Raw genomic sequence first — 23268 nt, 5'->3', positions numbered from 1 at the left:
TCTCCCTCTGACCCTAAGGGTCAGCCTTACCTTATCTACTTTAATGTCCACATACACTGCTGGAAGACTTGGAGGCCTCAGGTTATGTGCAGTTTATCTTGGTTGACACTCTCCTGTTTTTTTTTTGTTTTTTTTTTTTAAATCAGTTATGCGACTTTGCAGAAGGTTCTTTAAAACATCACGGTTTTATTTGAAGAAAACCTCCTATGTTCATAAAAGCTCTCTTTTTCTTACATCAAAAGGAGGAGATGGTTTTGAGAAGCTCTGCTGGGTGATACAGAACTGAAATGGCTCTCAGCGTGAATCTCTTCCCACACACCTCTTCAGACAGCTGCAGTAAACTACAGGTAGGTGTGTTTTACCGCCGTGCGCTCTGGATCAGTCGGTGCGCCTCAGGACCACCAAGAAAGACTTTGTTCTTCGTCTGGGAACGCAAGAGACACAAACTCTCCCTCTTTTAATTAGAGCACCGCCACACTTTATCAACAAAGATGCTGCTACTGGAGTTACTGTTGTCTATAAACAGAGCTCCTTCAGTCAGTGTGAATAAATGAGTCATCAAAGTCTTCAGGATTCGCATTTCAAAGGTTTTGTTTTGGTAGGAGGTGTTTCATTATCAGAACAATTCTGTTTTTGTTTTATTTTTTATATTATTTTCCATGTTAGAGTCTGAGCGACTCAGGCTATATCCATATCAAGGAAAAGTTGACTATTTTAACTTAAAGCAACTAATAATTTTTTAATTGTAGTCATTTTGTTGTTTGAATATTTTTTTAATGTCTATTTAGTTTAGTAAAAAATAAAATTAGTTTAGTTGTCAGTTTTAGTATTATTAATTTTAGCACGTAAACTAATTGAAATAAGACAATTTGAATATGTACTAAAAGTAACTGAAAGGTTTTTGGTATTTCAGTTAACATTTCAGTTAATGTACATGTTTCTAATAGCTTTTTGTTTAAATTTGAGATAATAATACACTACCAGTCAAAAGGTTTTGAACAGTTTTTAATGTTTTTTAAAGAAGTCTTTTCTGCTCACCAAGCCCTAAAATTTTAAAATATATTTACTATTGCAAATAACTGTTTTCTATTTTAATATATTTTAAAATGTAATTTATTCCTCTAATTTTAAAGCTGAATTTTTAGCATCATTACTCCTTCAGAAATCATTGTAATATTCTGATTTGCTGCTCAAAAAACATTTATTATGTTAAAACAGCTGAGGAGATTTTTTTAGGTTTCTTTGATGAATAGAAAATTCAGAAGAACAGCATTTATCTGAAATAGAAATCTATTGCAACGTTATAAATGTCTTTATCATCACTTTTGATCAATTTACAGCATCCTTGCTAATTAAAAGCATTAATTTCTATAATTTCTTTCTAAAAAATAGATTGCAGGCTTGCTGAGCAGAAGAGACTTTAAAAAACATTAAAAATCTTACATTATAGGAGAGAACAGAGTATCTATTTCACAGATTTTGCTCTCCATGGAGCTAGTAAGCGCCCACATAGCACCATTTTCTTCACCTTATTCACGATGTCCTTTTGGTTTGAGTAAAGCGCTACCCTCTCTCAACTCTCCTCCATTCCTTCATTCTCATGCCCCTCTGATCTTGCTCTCCTTTTAGTGTTAAATAAGGTGAACTAAAGAATTATTAGATCTGCAAAATGCAGCAAAGCCACAAATCATAAAGCATTAGAGTGAGAGCAGACAGCAGCTGCCCCGGTAATCTACTCTCAAAGGGGCTACTGTGGCCCCCGTCCTCACAAACCTCAGACGTTTGGTCCTCTTTGTGGGTTTGACATGTATGACATTTAGACTTGTGGAAGTGTTGTGTATATGACCGATTATATTATAATAATTATTTCATAAAGACGAAAGGAAAATCACAAAGATCTCATTCAGAATAGTGTTTTGTGATCCCTTGGCAGCAGATTTCGCGACAACCTTTGAAAGCGGCCATGCGCTCGCACAACAAAACACTCGTCCTTCATCTCCACATCAGCAGCTCCTATCAAAGTCTTAGCATGGCTTGAAGTTGGTGAGAAGAGAAAAAAAGATTTAAATGAAAAAGAAGAATGTGGAAAGTGTGGGAATGAGGAACAGCAGGGCAGACACAAAGGCCCGCCGTGTGTCTGGAGAACTGACCCGATCCAAGACACACAAAGGAACCGCTGCAAAGAAAGCTGGGCACCAATCCTGAGAAAAAGAGAGAGAGGGAGGAGGGGCGATTTGCAACTGTTACAAACCATGTAAGAAAATGTAACTTTTTTTTTTTTTTAAATTTAAGTTTTTGCTTTTCCACCTTATTTTTCCTCGTAAGAGTGGCCGCGGCCATTTGTAAACTTTATGGGTCTGGCTTCCGGTCTCATCCGCTTCCAGTTATTTTTAGCTGTACAAAACAGCTCGTTTTGTTGCTTTCTATTGCAAATTGGTGTCTTACCATTTTATTTGAATGTATTATCTTAATTATGAACACACTTGTTTGTAGTGCAAAGTTTTACCGTTTACTGCACGTTGTTATTCTTCTCGTTATTTCCCTATAGGCTTACTTCCGCATTGCAAAATAAGGTGTATAGAACATGGAATTGTCCAGATGTGGTTTGCAGCATTTAACCCTTACCATTGCAACACTTATCTGTTGACTGGAATACAAGACCGAGTACAAGAAGGAGAGAAAGACAAGATTACATAGTTGAAAAGATAGAGGAGGGGGTGACGCACCTGACAGCAACCTGATCTGTGTCGGAGAGAATTGTGCCAGTGACTTGGATGCTGGTCATGTTGACAGAGACACTGCGGCGTTTCTCCGGTATGTCACAACAAACGGACAGCCTTAAAAACAACCACAGGTGTGCTTCAAGAGGTCACCTGACCTCAAACCTGTTCACACACACACACATAGAGCCCACTTACCTCACACAGATAGATAGACAGATAGACCTAGTTCTTGTCCTTATAAAGCTTTTGTTCTAACAGGAAAGTAAACTCGCTATGCCAGCTGTAGATTTGTTTACACTTTTTAGTTTGTTTTTGAAAGATTAACTGAGTATTGACTGCAAGATGGGAATGTAGAGTCTAGTGCAGGTGCTGGAGTAATGAGAAACACATGGTCAAGTGAAAAGACACACACACACAAGGATGTAGAATTCAGTAGACGCTAGGGATATGTCCCTACCAATATCCAGCGACTAAATTGTCCCTAGCAATAATTTTGATCAAACAATTAAATATACGTGTATGTAAACGTTGTTGTAATTTCGGCCGCATCTGAAATAGGTCATACCACTGATATTACCTGAGAAGATATAAATATACTAGAAAACCGCATGTTTTCAAGGACACACATTTATTACATGGGTGGACTAAGAACATATAACGTAGGCAAAGTGTTTAAAACATACACAGTTCGGTTGAATAAGTTTACCATCTTTAACTTTGTTATTATGCTGTTTTGTGTTCTGCTTATTCCATTTGCTCTTTTACATTGACTGTAGACTAATCAGATACAATAATTTCTCAAATACTGATAAATTCAGTATTCACTTAAATGGTATGCAATGACTGGATGCTTTCAACTTTCCTATTGAACTGTCACCAACTAAATTGCAGTGGTCAAACTATTTAAAATATAGTGAATTAAGCTACAAACTCGATCATAATGCACAATGTTTCCAACTAGCATGGATTTTCTGAGGTGCAGCTAGTTATTTTAATGGAGTGTTTTCACTAGTTAGCAGTAAACCGGTTACCTCACCTGAATATGTTTGTAGATTTGTGTTGAATGTTATCTTTGGTTGCAAATATGGATATTTTATTTGTAAAAATCGTATTTTTTTGCTTATTTTAATTAATGTCGTTAAACTAGCAAGCTAAGCCAGTAGTAGTACTGTTAGTGTCATGTAAACATAGCTGAAGACGTGAAAAGCAGAGGAGCAGACAAAAGATTCAATTGAGTGAGTCATTTACGCTGGAACCGCCCTGATTGATTCAAACACGTGACTTCGATCTTAAATTAGGGTTTGCGAATCATTATTCAGATCGGGAGAATGGAGCGCGGATCGTGAATCATTTGTTCATTTTTATTATTATTATTTTTATTATTAAAGAGTAAACACATTTATTAAAACATCAAAACATTAAGGCAGTACCGTTATGGAAACAAAACAAAGACAAAAAAAAAAAAGAAAGACTAAATAAAGCACATAAAAACTAATACACAAAATAAAAACACACCATCTTAATGCTGGTTATTGTTTTGGAGCAATATACAATATTCTTGAAAAGCAACTGTGAATTCTGCTTATGTAACTCGGATGCTTATCTCAATTTGTGTACTATAAGTGCATTCCAAATTATAGAAAATAAAGTTCCCTTTCAAAAGGTAAACATTTATATCTTATTTACCCCTAAAGGGTGCATAAAAGTACATATCAGTGTCTAAAGTGTACATATTAGTATCTTAATGTTACATATTTGTATGTTTTGAAAAGGTACCATCCCAAGTATAGCTTTTGTACCTTTTTTTCTGAAAGGAAGGCACTCTGGATATAATGCAGGAGCGGTTCAGGTAGCAGCTGGGTTGTTTTAAAATCCTGAATTTGACATCTTTGAAGCGTCAATAACTGATCCCCTTCTTTACATTCCCTGCAGTGTTAAAACCACAAAGTGCGGCATCTAATCTCACAGATCCAGCACCAGATCTGCTTGTCATAATTTACACCCTGAGGTGAAAGAATGAAGTCAATTTTAGGTCACTGATGGAAGTACAATGAAGTACGGAATCATGCATCTACATGTGCATCTCTAATTAAAACTAATTTTCAGATCTAATTTAAGATATCCATAATGTTTGAAAAGTACTCTAGCACACTCTTACAATAACAAGAATACAAAATATTATAAAAGACTTCTTTATTTCTAATCACCATGAAGCACTTTCAACAAAATGAGCAGTCTCCCATTTCATGTGTGGTACAGGACTACAATCTGTAATATTTCCAAGCTCAGGCAGTAGTTGGGATTTGGTATAAAAACTAAGTCGAGGCTTCTAAAAAAAGTCACTTTAGATGCATTATGAACTAGCCAAAAAGTAGCCAAAGAAAAGACAAAACAATACGTTACAACAAAGATGGCCTTGACAAATGCAACATGTAATACAACTTGTACAACTTAGAAAAGTATACTTATTTTAGACTCACAAAGGACACATACATTGTATGTGTTAAATTATTATTATTCTTTTTGCTGTTTGTTGTAAGGACATACAAATGCTAACTACATCATTCACATATTTCAGCAGTCTGTTTAAATACCTTATTTTTCTACAAAGTGAATTTACATTGTTTTAAAGTACAAAGTGCAAAGACTATGGTTTCCATCGTCGTTTTGGTGGGGGCAGGATCTGCGGGATGGGAGTGGGAACAATCGCAGCGGACACTTCAGCCTTGTTTCTTGGAAAGGTTCTGAAAAAAAAAAGAAAAAAAAAAGAATGAGGTAAATGCTATTTTAAAACAACGCCTTTCATTTATAAATGTAATGGTCTACTTGTAGTAATAATTGGTTTCGATCTACTGCTCTGTAAAAATAGATGAGGGAGAATGTTGGAATGCATGTTGTGAATGTTAACAGCCACCGACATTAACTCACCAGTTTACTAGATGTTGTGCCTTCACCTGTTTTTGCCCCTGAGGAAAAACCAATGAGAATGTTTTACAAGCCTGTTCCCCATTACATGACGGCAATACGGGTTGTTTCTGAGAGTTATTAAACAAATGCAAGCGCTCATGGTCATTAAAACGACCACACAGTCTACAATATGTAGAGCTCATATACGCACTGTCAGTATCTCTTTCATCAAGTCAGAAAAACAGCTGGAACGCTTGAGTTTATGCTGCTCATAAGAGACTGCTGTGAATCCATTTATTTTATAATAAAAAAGGCCTGTTTTAATTTTATAAGACAGGAAAATAAGAAAACAAATCATAATATTATGAGAAATTGAGTACATTTTGAAATATAAAGTCATAATTACACTACCAGTCAAAAGTTTTTGAACAGTAAGATTTTTAGTGTTTTTTTAAATACGTCTGTTTACCAAGCCTGCATTTATTTGATCCAAAAAGTTCAGTTTTGCATCACAGGAATAAATTACATTTTAAAATATATTTAAATAGACAACAGTTACTGTAAATAATAAACATATTTCTGAATATTACTGTTTTTACTGTATTTTTGAACAAATAAGCCTTGGTGAGCAAAAGAGACTTGCAAAAAGACTAAAAAGCTGTACCGACCCAACTTTTGACAGCAGTGTCAATTCAAATGGCATTAAAAAGTGCATTCAGTGGAGCATCACTTTTGCTTTTTCCTCTACCATTTCAAATGATTCCCAGTGTTCTCTGATGCAGTGTAAACTCTAGTTTAGTACATAGATGCCCTTATTTCTCAGTCATCCGTCGGGAAACAGTGATAACTCACCCTCTTCCTTAGTGACACCCAGACAGCCCATCAGTTCCTGTAGAGACAGGGCCTTATCATTGCTGATGTCGCAGTACTCCACAAACTTCTTCACACACTTCTTGGGTTTGGATTTTTTGCGCAGTAAACGCTTGAACGGTTTGATTTCTTTCTTTCCGATGTCACCGCTGGAATTTTTGTCAAGCTGACTGAAATACCAGTGCACAACTCTCTCTTCCAGAGTATGACTGGGGTCTGGCTCCACCATCCTGAATGGAGGAAAAAAAAAATGATTTTCTGGTTCAATGCCTGTGAATCATGCACTGTATAAAAATATCAAATTAAGTTCTGCATTTGCTGCCTTTTATGTACAGTTTACATACACCTTGCAGAATCTGCAAAAGAGGGATCATACAAAATGCATATTATTTTTTTATTTAGTACTGACCTGAATTTACATATAGTCCACAAGAGAAAATAATCCCTTCAGGTCCCACAAATTCTTTGAATTTCAGTATTTTTGTGTATTTGAACCCTTTCTAACAATGACTGTATGACTTTAAGATGCATCTTTTAATACTGAGGACAACTGAGGGACTTAAATGTAACTTATTTTGTCTTCTGGGAAACATGTAAGTATCTTCTATAGCTTCTGAAGGGCAGCACTAAATTAAAAAAATATGATGTTTAGGCAAAATAAGAAAAATGTACACATCTTCATTCTGTTCAAAAGTTTACACCCCTGGCTCTTAATGCATCGTTTTTCCTTCTGAAGCATCAGTGAACATTTGAACCTTCTGTAATAGTTGCATATGAGTCCCTCAGTTGTCCTCAGTGTAAAAAAAAAGATGGATCTCAAAATCATACAGTCATTGTTGGAAAAGGTTCAAATACACAAAAATGCTGAAAAACCAAAGAATTTGTGGGACCTGAAGGATTTTTCTCAAGACCAGCAGGGCTGTTTAACTGTTCAGCACAAGCAAGGGACTCATGAACAACTATCACTAAACAAAATAAAACAGCTGTGGATCATTCAGGTAACAAAACACAATACTAAGAATCAAGTGTATGTAAACTTTTGAATGGGGTCATTTTTATAAATTGAACTATTATTTTCTCTTGTGGACTATATGTCTATATATCTTTTATGTGAAATGTCTTTTTCAGGTCAGTACTAAATAAAAAATAACATGCATTTTGCATGATCCCACTTATTTTGGTCAAATAATTCACATTTTGCAGATTCTGCAAGGTGTACATAAACTTTTGACTTCAACTATTATAGCAGCACCAATTATTCCAGTCAGTCAGCTAATGAACTAAGAAAATATTTTTACACCACACTGAAGGCAGGGTCAGTCAGTTTCATGAACTGGTCCATTACATCCACATTTGTCAATTCTCAGTTTCTTGTTTACCTGCCGGCAGAGGCTGGGTCAGTTACCGCATGGACCATGTCTGTGGACAACGCGTCCAACACGCTTGTCAGAAATTCTGTCTTCTTCTCTCCAGGACATCCTGAAAAAGAAAGACACAAAAGTTAATAATGATATGTTTAATAAAAATGAATTTGAGTGAACTATTCCTGTAAATTGTAATTGTAAAACTGGCCTAAATTTTCTTTCCTCATTGGATTTTAGTGACATTATGCCGTTGCTTTACAAAATCCCATGAGAAAAAGATTAAAAGAGAACAAAGCTTCTTTTCATGTGACATTTTACCCTTAGGTTATCAGTATAAACAGCTATGAAACCTCATAAACAGCTGTTGTGACTGAATTACCTCATGTAACTCTGCCGCTCTGGTCCTAATTACTGAACTGTTATTTTGTCACTACAAATATATATATTTAAGAAATCAATAACTTGCTGTGCTTTTGAACTTTCTGTTCCCCTATTCTAAAAGCAGCTGTTCTCAACATTGATAATAATAAGAAATGTTTCTTGAACAGGAAATCAGCATATTAGACTGATTTCTGAAGGATCGTGTGTCACTGAAGACTGGAGTAATGATGATGAAAATTCAGCTTTGCATCACAGGTATAAATTACAAACCCCAAAACATTTTCACAGTTTACTGTAGATGCATATACACATACTAGTGGCTATTTGAGGTACTGGCGCCATAGGTGGCCCATTAAACACTGGGAAGATGTAAAGCTGTCAGACGTTTTTACACCAACTGCACTTAAAGATTGCGGAGAGTAAGAGAGTTAAACAATGTTATGGCTTTAGAGATTCTTCACCGCCTTGTCGTAAAAATCAGACCTCCCCTATCCTGTCTGAGGAAGATGACAGCTGCCAGTCAAACAGAGGATTTGGGTTTATGGTCACAGGTAAAAGTTTGCAGTCTGTGGGAACTGCGGCCTGTGGATGTTTGGGTGAAACCCACAAACCAGCCAAAAACATGTCCACGTCATAAGTCACCATTAAAAAGGGAAACTATATTTTGCATTAGCATAGTAAATTATGCCTATTTTGTGTCCATCTCATTCAGTAGCTTGTGGTATGTACAGTATATGCACATGTATACTGGCCACCCTGCTCTTTGGATATTTGTGTTGGCTGTTAAAAAACCAAGGGAGTTTAAAACACTCCCACACCTTCTTTCTCGTATCCATCTGTCTGTCCAAATAAAGCAAGAGAAAGAAAGGGAAAGTGTGTTTGTGTGCCTCTGTGTGTCTTCACATGCTGGTCTGTTTATAGTCAGGCCCAGAGGCAACAGATTCTCTGGTGTAAGAAGTAAAGGCATGCCGAGGTCCTCGTGAACAGGTGTGTGTGAGTGAAAGCGTTATCAGGTAAACAGACGGGCTCACAGGAGAGAAAAAAGAAGGTGAAATGATATTTAAACGTGTGCAGGTTTGCGAGCGAGTGTTGTGCTGAAGATCTGCGTGAGATCACTGAGACCAGACGTAATAAAATATCTGTCCCACCTGTTCATACGAGGAAAGGCATTCTTCTTGCTTTTTCAATAAAATCAACATAAAGTTTAGTGTAGTCTAGACACTCAATAACAAACATTTCTGACCTTTTAAGATTTTTTTGCTCTTGGCATTTTACATTAGTCAGAAAATGTCATTTTTAATGTGTCTTCAGGTTCAGTTTTTGTAAGAATTGAAAGAGTTTGAGCTGCATTGCTTGTGTGAGTAAAGAAAATACAGCTTAAATGTGACCCTGGACCACAAAACCAGTCTTAAGTAGCACAGGTATATTTGTCGCAATAGCCAAAAATACATTGCATGGGTCAAAATTATCGATTTTTCGTTTATGCCAAAAATCATTAGGATGTGAATTATTATTAATTATTATCATGTTCCATGGAGATATTTTGTAAATTTCTTACCGTAAAACGTAATTTTTGATTAGTAATTTGCATTGCTAAAAGCTTCATTTGCACAACTTTAAAGGCAATTTTCTCAATATTTACATTTTTTTGCAACCTCAGATTCCAGAATACCAAACAGTTGTATCTCGGCCAAATATCGTCGTATTCTAGCAAACTATACATCAATGGAAAGCTCATTTATTCTCAATTTCACAAAACTGACCCTTATGATTGGTTTTGTGGTCCAGGGTCACAAATATGATTTGTCTAATATTACGTTTAAGTGCAACATTAAAAAAATAAACAAAATCGGAAATTACGAGATTAAAGTCATAATATTTTGAGAATAAAGTCAAAATGTTTTGAGAACAAAGTTGAAATTATGAGAATTAAATTGTAGCAGTTAAAGTATAGCCTACACATGCAAACGGCTTGGATTGGGAGCACTGGGAGAAGTTGCCAGGCTACCCGAATATAACTGAATATATGCGGGATTATTAGCAGAAATCATACCATGTGTTATACTTGCAGGGACAGTATGCATGGAAATAATATTTCATGTCTTCTATTGAATTCATTAGGCCTATTTGTAGTGTGCCAGCCACCCGATAATAGCAATAAGCTTTGTGCTTTTGGTACTTTTAATATAAAACAAAGTGTCAGCTTTCAAAATCTGTCAGTTTTATAGCGAAATACAGTGTGTCTTGTAATAATGTGTTTTTCACACTCTTTAATGTGGCGGGACAGATCGCTATATTCATGTGAATCAACTGTCTTTTTGATTAAAAGCATTCGTTTCATTAAATTAATACATAATATTTAACGTCTTCTATTAACAATTTGTAGCGCACCAGCCACCCAGTAATTGCAACAATTTTGTGCTTTGTTGCAGCTCAGCTTTCAAATTCTGTCAGTTTTATCATGAAATACGAATTATAAATGTTTTTCCTCTTTATTTCAAGTTTATGGCACAATATAAGCTTAAGGGAACATCAGAAGGAATGAAAAAAAGCAGTATAGCCTATTTAAATGAAATGAATGTCTTAAGATTACTGATTCAACTTTATTCTTGAAATATTATGACTTTAATCTTATTTTAGATTTGTTTTAAAAAATTTAATGTGGCACTAAAATGCTGTCGTACTAATATAAGACTCTATATGTATCCAGTGCTGCAGAAATGATCTATTTTTGTTGGCCACAACACATTTTTTTATGTGTTGTTTTTTATTTTTATTCTACAACATAAAATGCATCAATAATAGACCTAAAAAATAAAATACATCAGTAATAGCCCTTAAAAAAAAACATTCAGGCATTCATATGAACTCTCCAGCTTATTTAAATGCTAAGCGAGTATTCACTGAGTAAACTCATCCAGATCCTGCATTTTAGCAACATTTCAGCATTACCCAGAATCCTGCAGCTTGTGGAACTTACATAAAAACTCTCAAGTTGCAACAGAGTCATGAGAATTGTGGTATTGGCTGTGGATTGCGGACGTTTAGCTGCCAGCAGCCGCCGGCCCCCATCAGCCCCCCCTTCTACACCACAATTAACCAGCCGTGACCAGAGAGCTGCTCGCACAACACCTGTACACATGCTGCTGGCAGCCTGAACATCCACACACACACCTGACAAACAGAGGTTTATTCAATAACATATTGAGATATTGGCATGTTTACCAAAAGTGCGTAGTGACAAAGCTAGTCTAGTAGTGGCGAATAAGACCAGCAATCAATCTGTGTTGCAGACATGTTTACAGTACAGATTCATGTAGGATACAATTATAAACTCAGTCCACCCCTATGTTACAATTAATTGAACATAAGGAGTGGATTTTAAATAATTGCACTTTTGGCATGCAGTGTGCACTATGAAAAACTGGCTATTTAACATGTTTTGTTACTTTTACCATCCTTGTCACTGGGGTGGTACCCTTATAAAAGGTACTATTAAGTAACATTTACATACTAAAATGTGCACTTTATGCATTAATATGCACTCTTTATGGGTAAATAAGGTACAAAAATGTACCTTTTGCCCCGGTGACAGCTTTTGTACCTTTTTTTTTCCGAGAATGTAGGTTTTGTAATATCCTTTTAAATAACAAATGTCTGTTCTTTGATGACGTCATTGTCGAGGAAGTGACATTATGCTGAGGAAATTAACAGCACAAACATCAGTGAGTATTAGCAACGATTTGATAAATTTGTATTGTTATATAAATAAGCGTAATAATATAAAAATGAATAAGGTCATAAAAGATAAGATAAGATTGTTGCTCCCGCACTAAGCAATTTTATTTATGAATGCATTTATCTCTAAAGACATTTCCAAAGGGAGGTGTTGTCTGATTCCAAAAAATAGCAAAGTAACACATTCTCACACCTCAAACACTGTTTCAAATGCCTGGTCACCACTTAATCTTAATTAAAGTATGTAGATAATCCTATTAGTCAAAGTCTGACCAGGGTTACTCCACATTCTGTTATTTGGGACGCAGACAAATCACAAAAGCATTTCTCATGTACTTACACTAACAAAAAAGTGCCATGGTATTTTTTGAAGTACACAGGGTAAATATCATGATACTGTAAACTCCATGGTATTTATACCATGCATTATAACCATTCAGAATTACTGCAAAATATTATTACAATTTAAAATAGCAGTTTTAAATCTATTTTAATTTTTAAATTATTATAGTAATGGAAAAGCTTTTTTTTTTTTTTATTATCCATTAATCCAGTATCACACGATCCTTCAGAAATATGCTGATTTGCTGCTAAAGAAACATTTCTTATTATTAATGTTCAAAACAGCTGTGCTGCCTAATGTCTGTGGAAATGGTGATACAATTTTTAGGATCCTGAAAAAATAGAATGTTTAAAAAAACAGAATTTATTATAATCTTTTGTTACATTATAAATATCTTTACTGTCACTTGTGACTAAATTAATGTATTTGCTGAATAATGTAATTTCTTTAAAAAAAAAAACTTTTGACACTTTCTTTCAATAATTTTAAATATTTAACATATCACATACATAGATGAAATACTCCAGCTCCTATTAATTTAAGTCTAATCAACGACTTCATTCATGCTGGAAATGGAAGTCACTCCCTGGTTTCCTTTTTGCTGTTTTTTATCTTTGGTCTCCACTCCTTTTTCCTCTGTTCTTCGTCACAGCCACTCCCCCACACTCATCCCTCCTTGTCATCCTCCTAGGCTCGTGCTATCTATTGTAATCTATCTTTTCTACCTCCCCTTTCCTCAGTGAGATGATCTGTTAACATCTGTCGTCTATGTGGACTGTAGGGTCGTGGGAAACCAGGAGATGGTTTTAGACTTTTAGATGTCACACACATACCTGAGCTCACATGCAAAAATGTATAAATGCACAAACAGCCATCCTTGAACTTTGTATTGTTATAACGGTAATGTTTACCTTGTGCATTTTGCAAGTATGAAAAGTGATATCAAACACAAATTGCTTCTAGTCCTCTTGCTATTTTTAAGTCACTCTCCAGCAAACCTTGCACAATATTTTTGCATCTGCTCATAAGCACACAGTTAAGCTCACCCTGCAGGTGTCTGCTCCTGTAATGGTCCTTTGGTTTGTTTGGATGGGCTCTGGCGTTTCCATCACATTTTGGCTGTTCGAATCTACAGCAAAAGAGAGAAAAAAAAAACAGAGAAGGAATGAGAGTGAATACAAAGCATTATTGTTTACACAGTGATGAATCCAACAGCTAAAACATTCCACCAATGCAAAGAACAATATTTAGATTTTGTTTTAAATAGCATAAAGACTAAAATAACATAATACTGTTGAATAAGTAAAGAACGGTTGCTCATTGAGTGATGGATGGTTACACGAGGATGTCCACTTTAAGCAATTTTTTAATTGCCATAAGTTTTTCAACTGTACGATATTTAATGTTTTTAAAGAAGTCTCTTCTGCTCACCAAGCCTGCATTTATTTGATCCAAAGTACAGCAATAACAGTCAAATTTTGAAATAATTTTACTACTTAAAATAACTGTTTTCTATTTGAATAAAGTTTAAAATATAATTTATTCCTGTGATTTTAAAGCTGAATTTTTTGCATCATTATTCCAGTCACATGATCCTTCAGAAAGCAGTCTAATATTCTGATTTGCTGAATACAGTTATTATTATTATTATTATTATTATTATTATTATTATTATTATTATTATTATTATTATGTTGGAAACAGCTAAGTAGAATTTTTTCAGGTTTCTTTAATGAAAAGAAAGTTCAGAAAAACAGCATTTATCTGAAATAGAAATCCTTTGTAACTTTATAAATGTCTTTATCATCACTTTTGATCAATTTGAAGCATCCTTGCTAAATTAAAATATGAATTTCTATATATAGTATACAGTATACAGAATATATATACATGTGTGTGTGTGTGTGTGTGTGTGTGTGTGTGTATATATATATATATATATATACACACACTCCAAGCTTTTGAATGGTATAGTGCATGTTACAAAAGTTTTTTATGTCAGATAAATCCTGATCTTTGGATCTTTCTATTCAGCAAAGAATTTTTTTTTGTTTACTATGTTTTAAATAATAAAAATATTTCAGAATTTCACTGGTTTTGCTGTGCTTTGGATCAAATAAATGCAGACTTGGTGAGATTTTAGAGATTTTAAAATATATACATTTTTATATGTAATTTTCTGTACTATGCCAAATGACATATGTAAACTTGTTGAAATTAATCATTTTTAAAAATGTTATACATTACTTAAAATTTAACATTTGGAGAACAGATCATGTTTGTTGTTTATTTACTGTAAATTTAAAAGTGTGCAGGAGTATGATCTGATATTTTTCTAAGTGAATATGGTACTGTAGAAGAATTTTGATCACTTTTTCTATTCACAATGACTGCTGCATTAGGATGCAATCACTAGAAGGACAGCTCAGAGATGCAGGAAACAGAAAAGGGACAATGAGTGGACAAAAAGAAAAAGTAAGTAAGAAGTATCAGACAAGAAAAACATTCATGGCCCCATAAGAAGAGTAAATGTGCTCCAATCATTGCCAGGCGACCTGCCCAAATAACAGAGAAAGAGAGAGAGAGGAGGGTGATGGGAAGGTAGCACTTCCATGCGTGCTCTAATGCGCTGTTTGGCACGCTGCCTGAGGCTTTGTTAACTCAATACCACATTCGGTGATGGTCAGAAATCCACAGCATCGCTCCATAACACTCCTGCAGCTCATTAAATGTGCCCCTGAATACAGAGAGTGTCACAGACCCCTGGCAATCACACTTAGCAATGTTTTGTCATTCTGCCAGGATCAGATTTGATCCAAGTGAACACCCCACCTGTTAGCGGATGAGTATTTATTCAGATGATATATTTAGCTTTTCTCAACGACTGCAGAGCAGAAAGTTGCTCTCGAAATGTTAAAAGAGACTGAATGAGATTGGGACCCTGAGAGACTCCAAAGCTCAGTTTGGTACCCCATAGTCGGAGTCGAAGAATGAGACCTGCCCCCAGTGTATATTAGATGTACTGTAAAAGAACAGGACTGCTGGCACTTACCATTTTAAAAGCCAAGTGGTGGGTTTTTCCTTTCAATAGAGACAAACTGCTTAAGTTGTATTTTGGCAACTAAATAAGGACAGATTTGTTTCGTAGAGGCGCCAGAGGTATTTTAAAGTGTTTAACATAACATTTTGTTAAAACTGATGTTAAAGGAATAGTTAACTCAAAAAAAAAAAAAAAAAAAAAAAAAAAGAAAGCATAAAAATGTATTCACCCTAAGGCCATCCAAGATGCAGATGAGCTTGTTTCTTCATTGGAACAGATTTGGAGAAATTTAGCATTACATCACTTGCTCACCAGTGGATCCTCTGCAGTGAATGGGTGCCATCAGAATAAGAGTCCAAACAGCTGATAAAAACATCACAATAATCCATGCAACTCCAGTCAATCAATTATAGTTATGTGAAGACTAACTTTCTAACTTCAAACCACTGCTTCCAGCTAAAATACCCCCTCTATTTATAATATTGCTTTATCCAGTGAAAAAGTCGTTTCGTCTGAATCAGGAGAGAAATATGCACAGATCAAGCACCGTTTAAGTAAAAAGTCATTTCTAAAGTTAAAATGACTTAAAGGAGAAGTCCACTTCCAGAACAAAATTTACAGATAATATACTCACCCCCTTGTCATCCAAGATGTTCATGTCTTTCTTTCTTCAGTTGTAAAGAAATTGTTTTTGAGGAAAACATTTCAGGATTTTTCTCCATATAGTGGACTTCTATGGTGCCCCGAGTTTGAACTTCCAAAATGCAGTCTCCATTATATGGAGAAAAATCCTCAAATGTTTTCCTCAAAAAACATAATTTCTTTACGACTGAAGAAAGAAAGACATTAACATCTTGGATGACAAGGGGGTGAGTACATTATCTGTAATTTTTTTTGTTTTAGAAGTGGACTTCTTCCTTTAATGATGATTACAAACCCACAGTTATTTGCTTCACAAGATGTTAATTGATGGACTGGAGTTGTGTGGATTACTTGTGGAAAGTTGTGATATTTTTATCAGCTGTTTGGCACCCATTCACTGCAGAGGATCCATTGGTGAGCAACATTTCTCCAATTCTATAGATGGGTGAGTAAATTTACAATTTCCACTTAACTATTCGTTTAAAGTCATGCATTGAGTGCATTACCTTGTGGATGTGCCAGGTATGGGTCGTCCGGTGTCCACCAAGACACACCAGCAGTACCCAGTGGAGGGATGGCACTGAACAGGTTTGTAGAGGCCACCGTGAGCACAATCAGGCACAAAAACCGCTTCGTTTTTATGTTGCCTTGCTTCTTCCTGTGCTGACAGCTGCTCCTGATCACACGAGGTCGCTGAGGTAAAGTGAGGCAAAGGAAAAGAGTGAAATACTGCAGGAGACACAATATGAGTGAGTAAGTGTCAGTGTTCTCTTTGGTGAAGTGTGTTTCCATACAATGAAAGGAGACAGTGACCAGGAGCTGTCAAGCTCCAAAAAAGTACCTTCTCCTTGAAATTTTCATAAATGTAGTACATAGGATTTACAATGCACAATAGCTTGGGAGGAATAGAATTTAATAGGCTTTGGATAAAAGAACATACTGTAAATGCTGTCCAACGTTGAAAGAATTTATGATAAATGTAAATTTATTTACTTAAAAAAAATTTATTATGTATATATTTTTTTATGAATGTAGTATCACTTATGTGCTAATAAATAAACTTTTAATATATTTAATTTTTTAAAAATTTGATACATCTAAATTTTATTAATTTCTTTTAAATCAGAATAATTAAATTTAATTGGCAGTTGAGCAATTTTTTATTTAAATTTAAATTAATCAAAAATACATTTAAAGTAGTTTAAATTTAATTCAATTAATATAATTTTTATGTAATTAAATTTAATTGCCAGTTGAACAAGTCAATTAAATGTTTTTGTTGTTGTTGTTGTTTTTTTGTTTTTTTTTTTACTTTTTAAACTTACAAATCCATTTGTACTGTAGATTAAGGAATTAAAGAATTCCTTAATTATTATATAATTATTTATATTATTATATAAAGATTATTATTATTTAAGGATTAAAGAATTAATAATTTATTTAAATGAATTACATTTAATTGCCATTTTAATACAATTTAATTTTAATTGCCAGTTGAACAAATTAGATAAATATACTTTTTTTTTTTTTTTTTTTTTTTTAAACTTATGATTCCATATTTGACCCTGGACCACAAAACCAGTCATAAGTAGCACAGGTATATTTGTAGCAATAGCCAACAATACACTGTATGGGTCAGAATGATTGATTTTTCTTTTTATGCCAAAAATCATTAGGATATTAAGTAAAGATCATGTTCCATAAAATTATTTTGTAAATTTATTTAGATTTTTTGCACCCTCAGATTCCACATTTTCATCAGTGGAAAGCTTATTTATTCAGCTTTTCTCAATTTTGAAAAATTGACCCTTATGACTGGTTTTATGGTTCAGGGTCACATATTGAGAAATAAAAATTATATTGTTTAATTATTCATGGATATCTCTAAAGATCATTTTAATTAGTTTTAGCTCATTGGACATATTTTATGGTGCCTTCATAAAAAAAATGTTGCCTGACTAGACGGTAAGTCCTTGGACACAGCCTTGAAGAGATGGATTGACAGCATGTTGGATGGGGTAAGAGAGAAAAACAGAGTCAGAGAGAGAGTGAAAGTAAGAGCTTGTGCTTTATCAGGAGCCTGCGGGAATGTTTATGACATTAAGAAGTTAATGACTGCATGGGGCTCCTGTTGCTCAACCAGAATAAATATTTACACATTGTCTCTGGGTGCCTGCATTTGCAGTTTGTTTGAATGGAGATAGTGACCTTGGGCAGAGAATCATAAAGAACTATATAAAACACATTGTTTTGGGAAAACAGTGGCATCCTAGCACTTCCTTTCAATCCTGCATTGAGAAACACATCGGCAGCCCGAAACACATGAATGGTCCATATGGAGCACAATCTTTGAGGCATGAGATTTCTCTGCATCAGGAACCAATCATCTCATGTGCCACAACACAGCTCTCCAGCAATGCTTTGAGCCGCCTGATCTAATGCAAGCAAGATTATGTTAAACGTGTGTGTGTGTGTGTATGAGAAAGAGAGGGAAATGATATGTGGTTTCTAATGTATTCTGCGGCAGCACAAAATATGGTTGTCAGTCACAGACAGAGAGTGAAACAACTCCAGGCTAAAAGTAGTCTAATATTAGTGTAATCTATTTGCTACACACATTATATCTTATTAGGCAAGTACCAGATGTTAAAAAATATTTTTAATATGACTGAATTTGTGTTTGAAGTGATTTCAATTTAATACAAATATGGCAAGTTACTTATTGAACAATTACTACATTTTGGTTATTCAAACAGTGAATAAATTATATACAGAAAGCGAGCAAAGAAAATTAACCGTGGTTTTACTAAATATAAAAAAAATAAATAAAAAAAACATGGTTACCATAGTTAAATCATGGTAACCACAAATTAGCCATGGCTTTGCACACTAACCATAGTTTAACCATGGTACAGTATTATAGTAAAACTATAGTTATACAAATGGTAGTCAGTACGCCAAAAAACATGGTTACTACACTTTTAGTATAGTAAAACCATGGTTCATTTTCGTAAGGTCATTATCAAAGAACATTCTCACTGACTTTACTCTAGAGTGAGTTTCATTCTTAAAAAGGTGTTTTAAAATAAAGCTGTTAAATCTCTTAGGCTACTTACGTTGAACGTACATCTGCACTTGTTTATGATGAGAGAATTTGCGAGAATTCATAATTCAGATTCTCCGCGTTTCAGCGATGACTAATCAAAACGCCTCTGATGGTCTTTGCATTCTTAAGCTCAACAGAATCACGTGTGATTGGTTAGAATGCGCAAGGCTGTAAAAGTGCGTAAAAGGAAATGTGACATGAGCAGATGTAAATTTAATATCTCAATTAACATTTTTCATTTAATTTTTACTTTCACTTTATTCGCAACAGCCGAAATAGATTTAGTTCTTACCCACCGGAGCTGCTTCAGTCAGGAATTAAATGCTCTGCTCTCCACCAAATGATAAAAGCTGCTTGTCGGTTAATGAAGCTATCTATCTATCTATCTATCTATCTATCATCTAACCATTACTACCTATCTATCTATATATCTATCTCTGACAGACTGTATTGCCTTCAAAACATTCAAACTTTAACCTTTTAAAACTACTTTAGACTTCAAACTGTTTCAGACTGAAAACCATCAAATGTAAAACTTTTTAAAACTTCTTAAACTTCATAAACTTTTCAAACTTTTTAAAACTTTCTGTTCCGGCTTTCTCAAGCCAACTTAAAGTTTGTCTTGACGAACTTTTTTATCTAGTCATACAGTTAGCATTCGAGATGCTGCTGTAAGTTGTAAGTAGTTACTGATGTACTTACTGCTGTTAGGTAGGTTTAAAACCAATAATACGTATTATTGTGGTATTATAGTGGTATTTAGTGCAGTGCTATGCGTTTGCTAAGGTATTCTTCCTCTTACATCCGTTTATAGTTAGCCTCGCTCATTCTCTGTGGTGTTGTCAGGTCTTTGGCTTCATGTGAGCATTGTTTTAGAAAATGGTGCCATGAGTTTCTCCTCTTCTTCTTTTTTTTAACCCAGAGATATCTTTTCTTTGCCTCTGTCTTTCGTTCAGTTCTATTCTGAGCTTCACTGAATAGTGATAATCACGCTTTTAGACCAACGAATCAGCTGTAATCAAAACCATCAGCGTTCACTGCACTGCACTGACGTTTTATTGATTGTAAATCAAGAGAATTTTACAATCAAGCTGTTCACGAACACACAAATGGGTCTATTAGGAAACACATAAGCTCTGTACTAATGTCATCAGAATTAGATCTGTTACTGAGTTTATGTCGTCATTTTCCCCAGATGGGTTTTAATGACATCTTTGTTGATTCTTTCATTAGATCAACATGTCAGCCAATGGCTGAGTGCCACAGTGAGCTGGATCTTCACATGTGCTTCAGTGTGTGTGCTTGAGCAACTATAGCAACAGAGTTTCATTATGCTTACAGATAAGTATGTGTCTTTGTCTCTTTTGCTTTCTCTTTATACTCGCATAACAAAAATCAAAAAAGAAATTGGTGTCTTTAATATCTCTGTCAGTTACTATCCAGTGTTGTCATTATTTACTAAAACTAAACAAAACTATTATAAAACATTTTCGATCATTTAAAATAAAATAATTACATGAAAACACAAACTTAAAAAAAAGGAACATTAAAAATGTTAACCTGGTAACTTGATAAAAATGACAATCACATAACAAAATGAGGGCAAAAATTAAAATGAAAACTGAAAATTGAAAAATAAAAGCTAATTCAAAATATTAATAATTATTATTATATATGCAATAGTATGCATATAATATTAAAAATAACACTGTCTGTTGGACATCTCCAGCTTCTCAGATGCTTCTCATAGTAATTTTCCATGTGTCTTCCTTATTTTGAGAATAGATCTCAATGTTTGACACTTTCCTCGGATTTGACAAGACACCACAATCAAAATATAGTTTTTTATATATGCACTCAATAATTGCTCATTTAATTCTTTCAAGATCAGATTATCTGAGCTATCTTATCCACATTAATTAGGTTGCAATACTATTGTATTGTTAGAAAGGCCAAAGATCAGCCATCTCCAGGTAAAACTGACCATACAGACCAGACCGTAAGTCGTAGAGGCTTGAAACTTTAAACTCACACCACGACAATGTCACCAAGACTTGCCCCAATTGGCCTGACGGGGACGCTACAGTGATCAAAGGTACGAAAACGCTCATAACTCCAAAATCTCCTAAAACGCATGCCTCAGATTCAATCATTGTGAGCATGGTTGAAATTTTTGGGTATTTTGGACTTTTGTGAACTAGTCCTACATTTTTTGTCCAATCGGAACCAAAACAGTGCATGAAGATTCTCTGGAGAGTGAATATCAATAATTATCCAAAAAAAAAAAAAAAAAGCTGAACTTATGACTCACTGTCGCAAAAGTAAGCCAAAATGTCTGAAAGGCGCAGGGCCACTTTTAGTAAAATGCCTGTAACTTCTGACCAGAATGAGATAGCTTTGACAAACTCAGAGCACTAATGTAAGAACTCAATCTGAGGTCACAGGAAAAAATTGTGGAGCTGGGCCACTTGGTGGCGCTATAAGAGGGAAAAAACATAAAAATGGCTATAACTACTCAACCATTTGTCCTATCAACATGAAAACTGCTGAGCACGGTCTTGGTCCAAAGTGCCACAAGTATCTATAAGGACATTTGAGTATCTCAAAAAAACATGGCCGCCATTGGCCGATGAAGTTTGAGCACCTATTAGACAAGGTCAACTGATCAGAACGAAACTGAGTGGGCCTGTTTGACTCACGGCCCCAAAGGTCTGAGAAATGTAAAAGAATTGGGCCACTAGAAGAGGGGGGGATAATGTATATTGCGCTGTGTAGCACATACATGCATTATTCATATCATATGATATAACTCTTTATTCTGGATAACTTTGCCTCTTAAAACCACTGCTGTCAACACAATTTTTTGTTAAATGAGAAGATGTAAACCTAGGTTTTTCGCTTTTCTGCAGTACAATTCTCTGGACTCTCTAGGTCAATAAATATCAAAAATTGAAAATTTACTCAAAATCCTATAAAGCCTTAAGGAAAACTCAAAACTTCACGAAACCTGGTACGCACAAAGCATGCCAAGTTTTTAGGAGATTGGATCACAGGTGGCACTTTAACAGTCATAAATGTTAAAAAAACATGACATTTCTACAGAAAATTACCTGTATTTGCCAAAAATGCTTTTTTTCAATCATTGATTTAGGTGGTTACAGGCTTGCTAAACAGTAATGTCTTGTATATAAAGTGCTTGAACCCCAGTAATTGCTGTTTGCAGCTATATTGTTATATTTGAATTTTAGGAGAAACATCTGAGACAAAGTTGAGAAGTTAATTGAGAACTTAACATAGCACTTTAGACCATCTGAGCATATTTCTATTGCCCACAGAAAAAGGAAATCACAAATCCAATTTATTTAATTGTTTCTCTTAGACAGTAATGAGATTAAATGAAGAACTGATTGAGTCGTCTGTTTAAGTGCCTTGCTTTTCAGCAATTTCTTCTAAGAAAAACATCCCTATCTCAAATGTCTCAAAATTTCCATGACACAAAAGTCTGCAAAAATAGTTAGAGAACTCTATATCAGTTTTTTGTTTCATGGTATCTGATCTATGCTATGCATATTAGTTTTAAAGCTTTATAATCAATCTATATGTCAACTGGTGTCTCATTCGTCTGTTTTTGTATTTTCAGCAGACGCATCAAGAGACAAAGTTGATACATAAACTGCAAAATCCATTGATGTGTCCTGAGCTTAGTAAGTAAATGAGATGTTACGTCTTGCATGTTTTGATTTTCTATCTTCTCTTAAATACCAAAACCAATCTGGCTCAGTATTTTGTATTGAAAAGTGATAACAGATGTTTGTTGGCAACTCACATGGTGTTCTGGTCCTGTTTTGTCGACTGCGGACCTGTTCTGTCCAGAGTGTGGGGTACTGAGAGATGATGTCTAAAACACACACACGAATGCACAAAGCATTAGTTCTTTTCCAAACCCTCAACTTAGACAGTATTTAAAAGCTTCATTGACACTAACCTTCTTCATCAGCGGATGGCTGGGGTTCCACTATGAAAAACGTTGGCGGATCTGCATTTAGAATGGAGAAGATTTGCAAGGAAACTACAATTACGAGTGTCAGCTAGACAGTCACATCACATTAACCATGATGCATTTGCACATTGCCCGGCCAGGACAGATTAGAGAG

The 23268-nt window shown here is 34.8% G+C and overlaps 1 protein-coding gene across 2 annotated transcripts in view; it reads right to left on the bottom strand.

The window, feature by feature from the left end:
* Positions 1–4899: 4899 nt before the first annotated feature.
* The window catches only part of smoc2 (SPARC related modular calcium binding 2), a 40666-nt gene continuing 22297 nt past the window's right edge, over positions 4900–23268 (bottom strand). The window contains exons 6-13 of one of the 2 annotated variants that reach the window (XM_051125186.1): positions 23100–23183; positions 22941–23012; positions 16515–16701; positions 13373–13455; positions 7880–7979; positions 6483–6730; positions 5652–5689; positions 4900–5467 (exon numbers count right to left, since the gene is read on the bottom strand). In XM_051125186.1, coding sequence (XP_050981143.1) covers positions 5444–5467; positions 5652–5689; positions 6483–6730; positions 7880–7979; positions 13373–13455; positions 16515–16701; positions 22941–23012; positions 23100–23183 — 836 coding nt within the window. In that variant the 3' untranslated portion in view covers positions 4900–5443. The remainder of the gene's footprint in view (positions 5468–5651; positions 5690–6482; positions 6731–7879; positions 7980–13372; positions 13456–16514; positions 16702–22940; positions 23013–23099; positions 23184–23268) is intronic. The other variant, XM_051125187.1, reaches the window with a different exon arrangement.

The sequence above is a fragment of the Labeo rohita genome, chromosome 13 (genome assembly GCF_022985175.1).
Source record: "Labeo rohita strain BAU-BD-2019 chromosome 13, IGBB_LRoh.1.0, whole genome shotgun sequence".
Taxonomy (NCBI): Eukaryota; Metazoa; Chordata; class Actinopteri; order Cypriniformes; family Cyprinidae; genus Labeo; species Labeo rohita.
The sequence above is the reverse complement of the archived record's forward strand: the minus strand, read 5'-3'. Positions and strand labels throughout refer to the sequence as shown.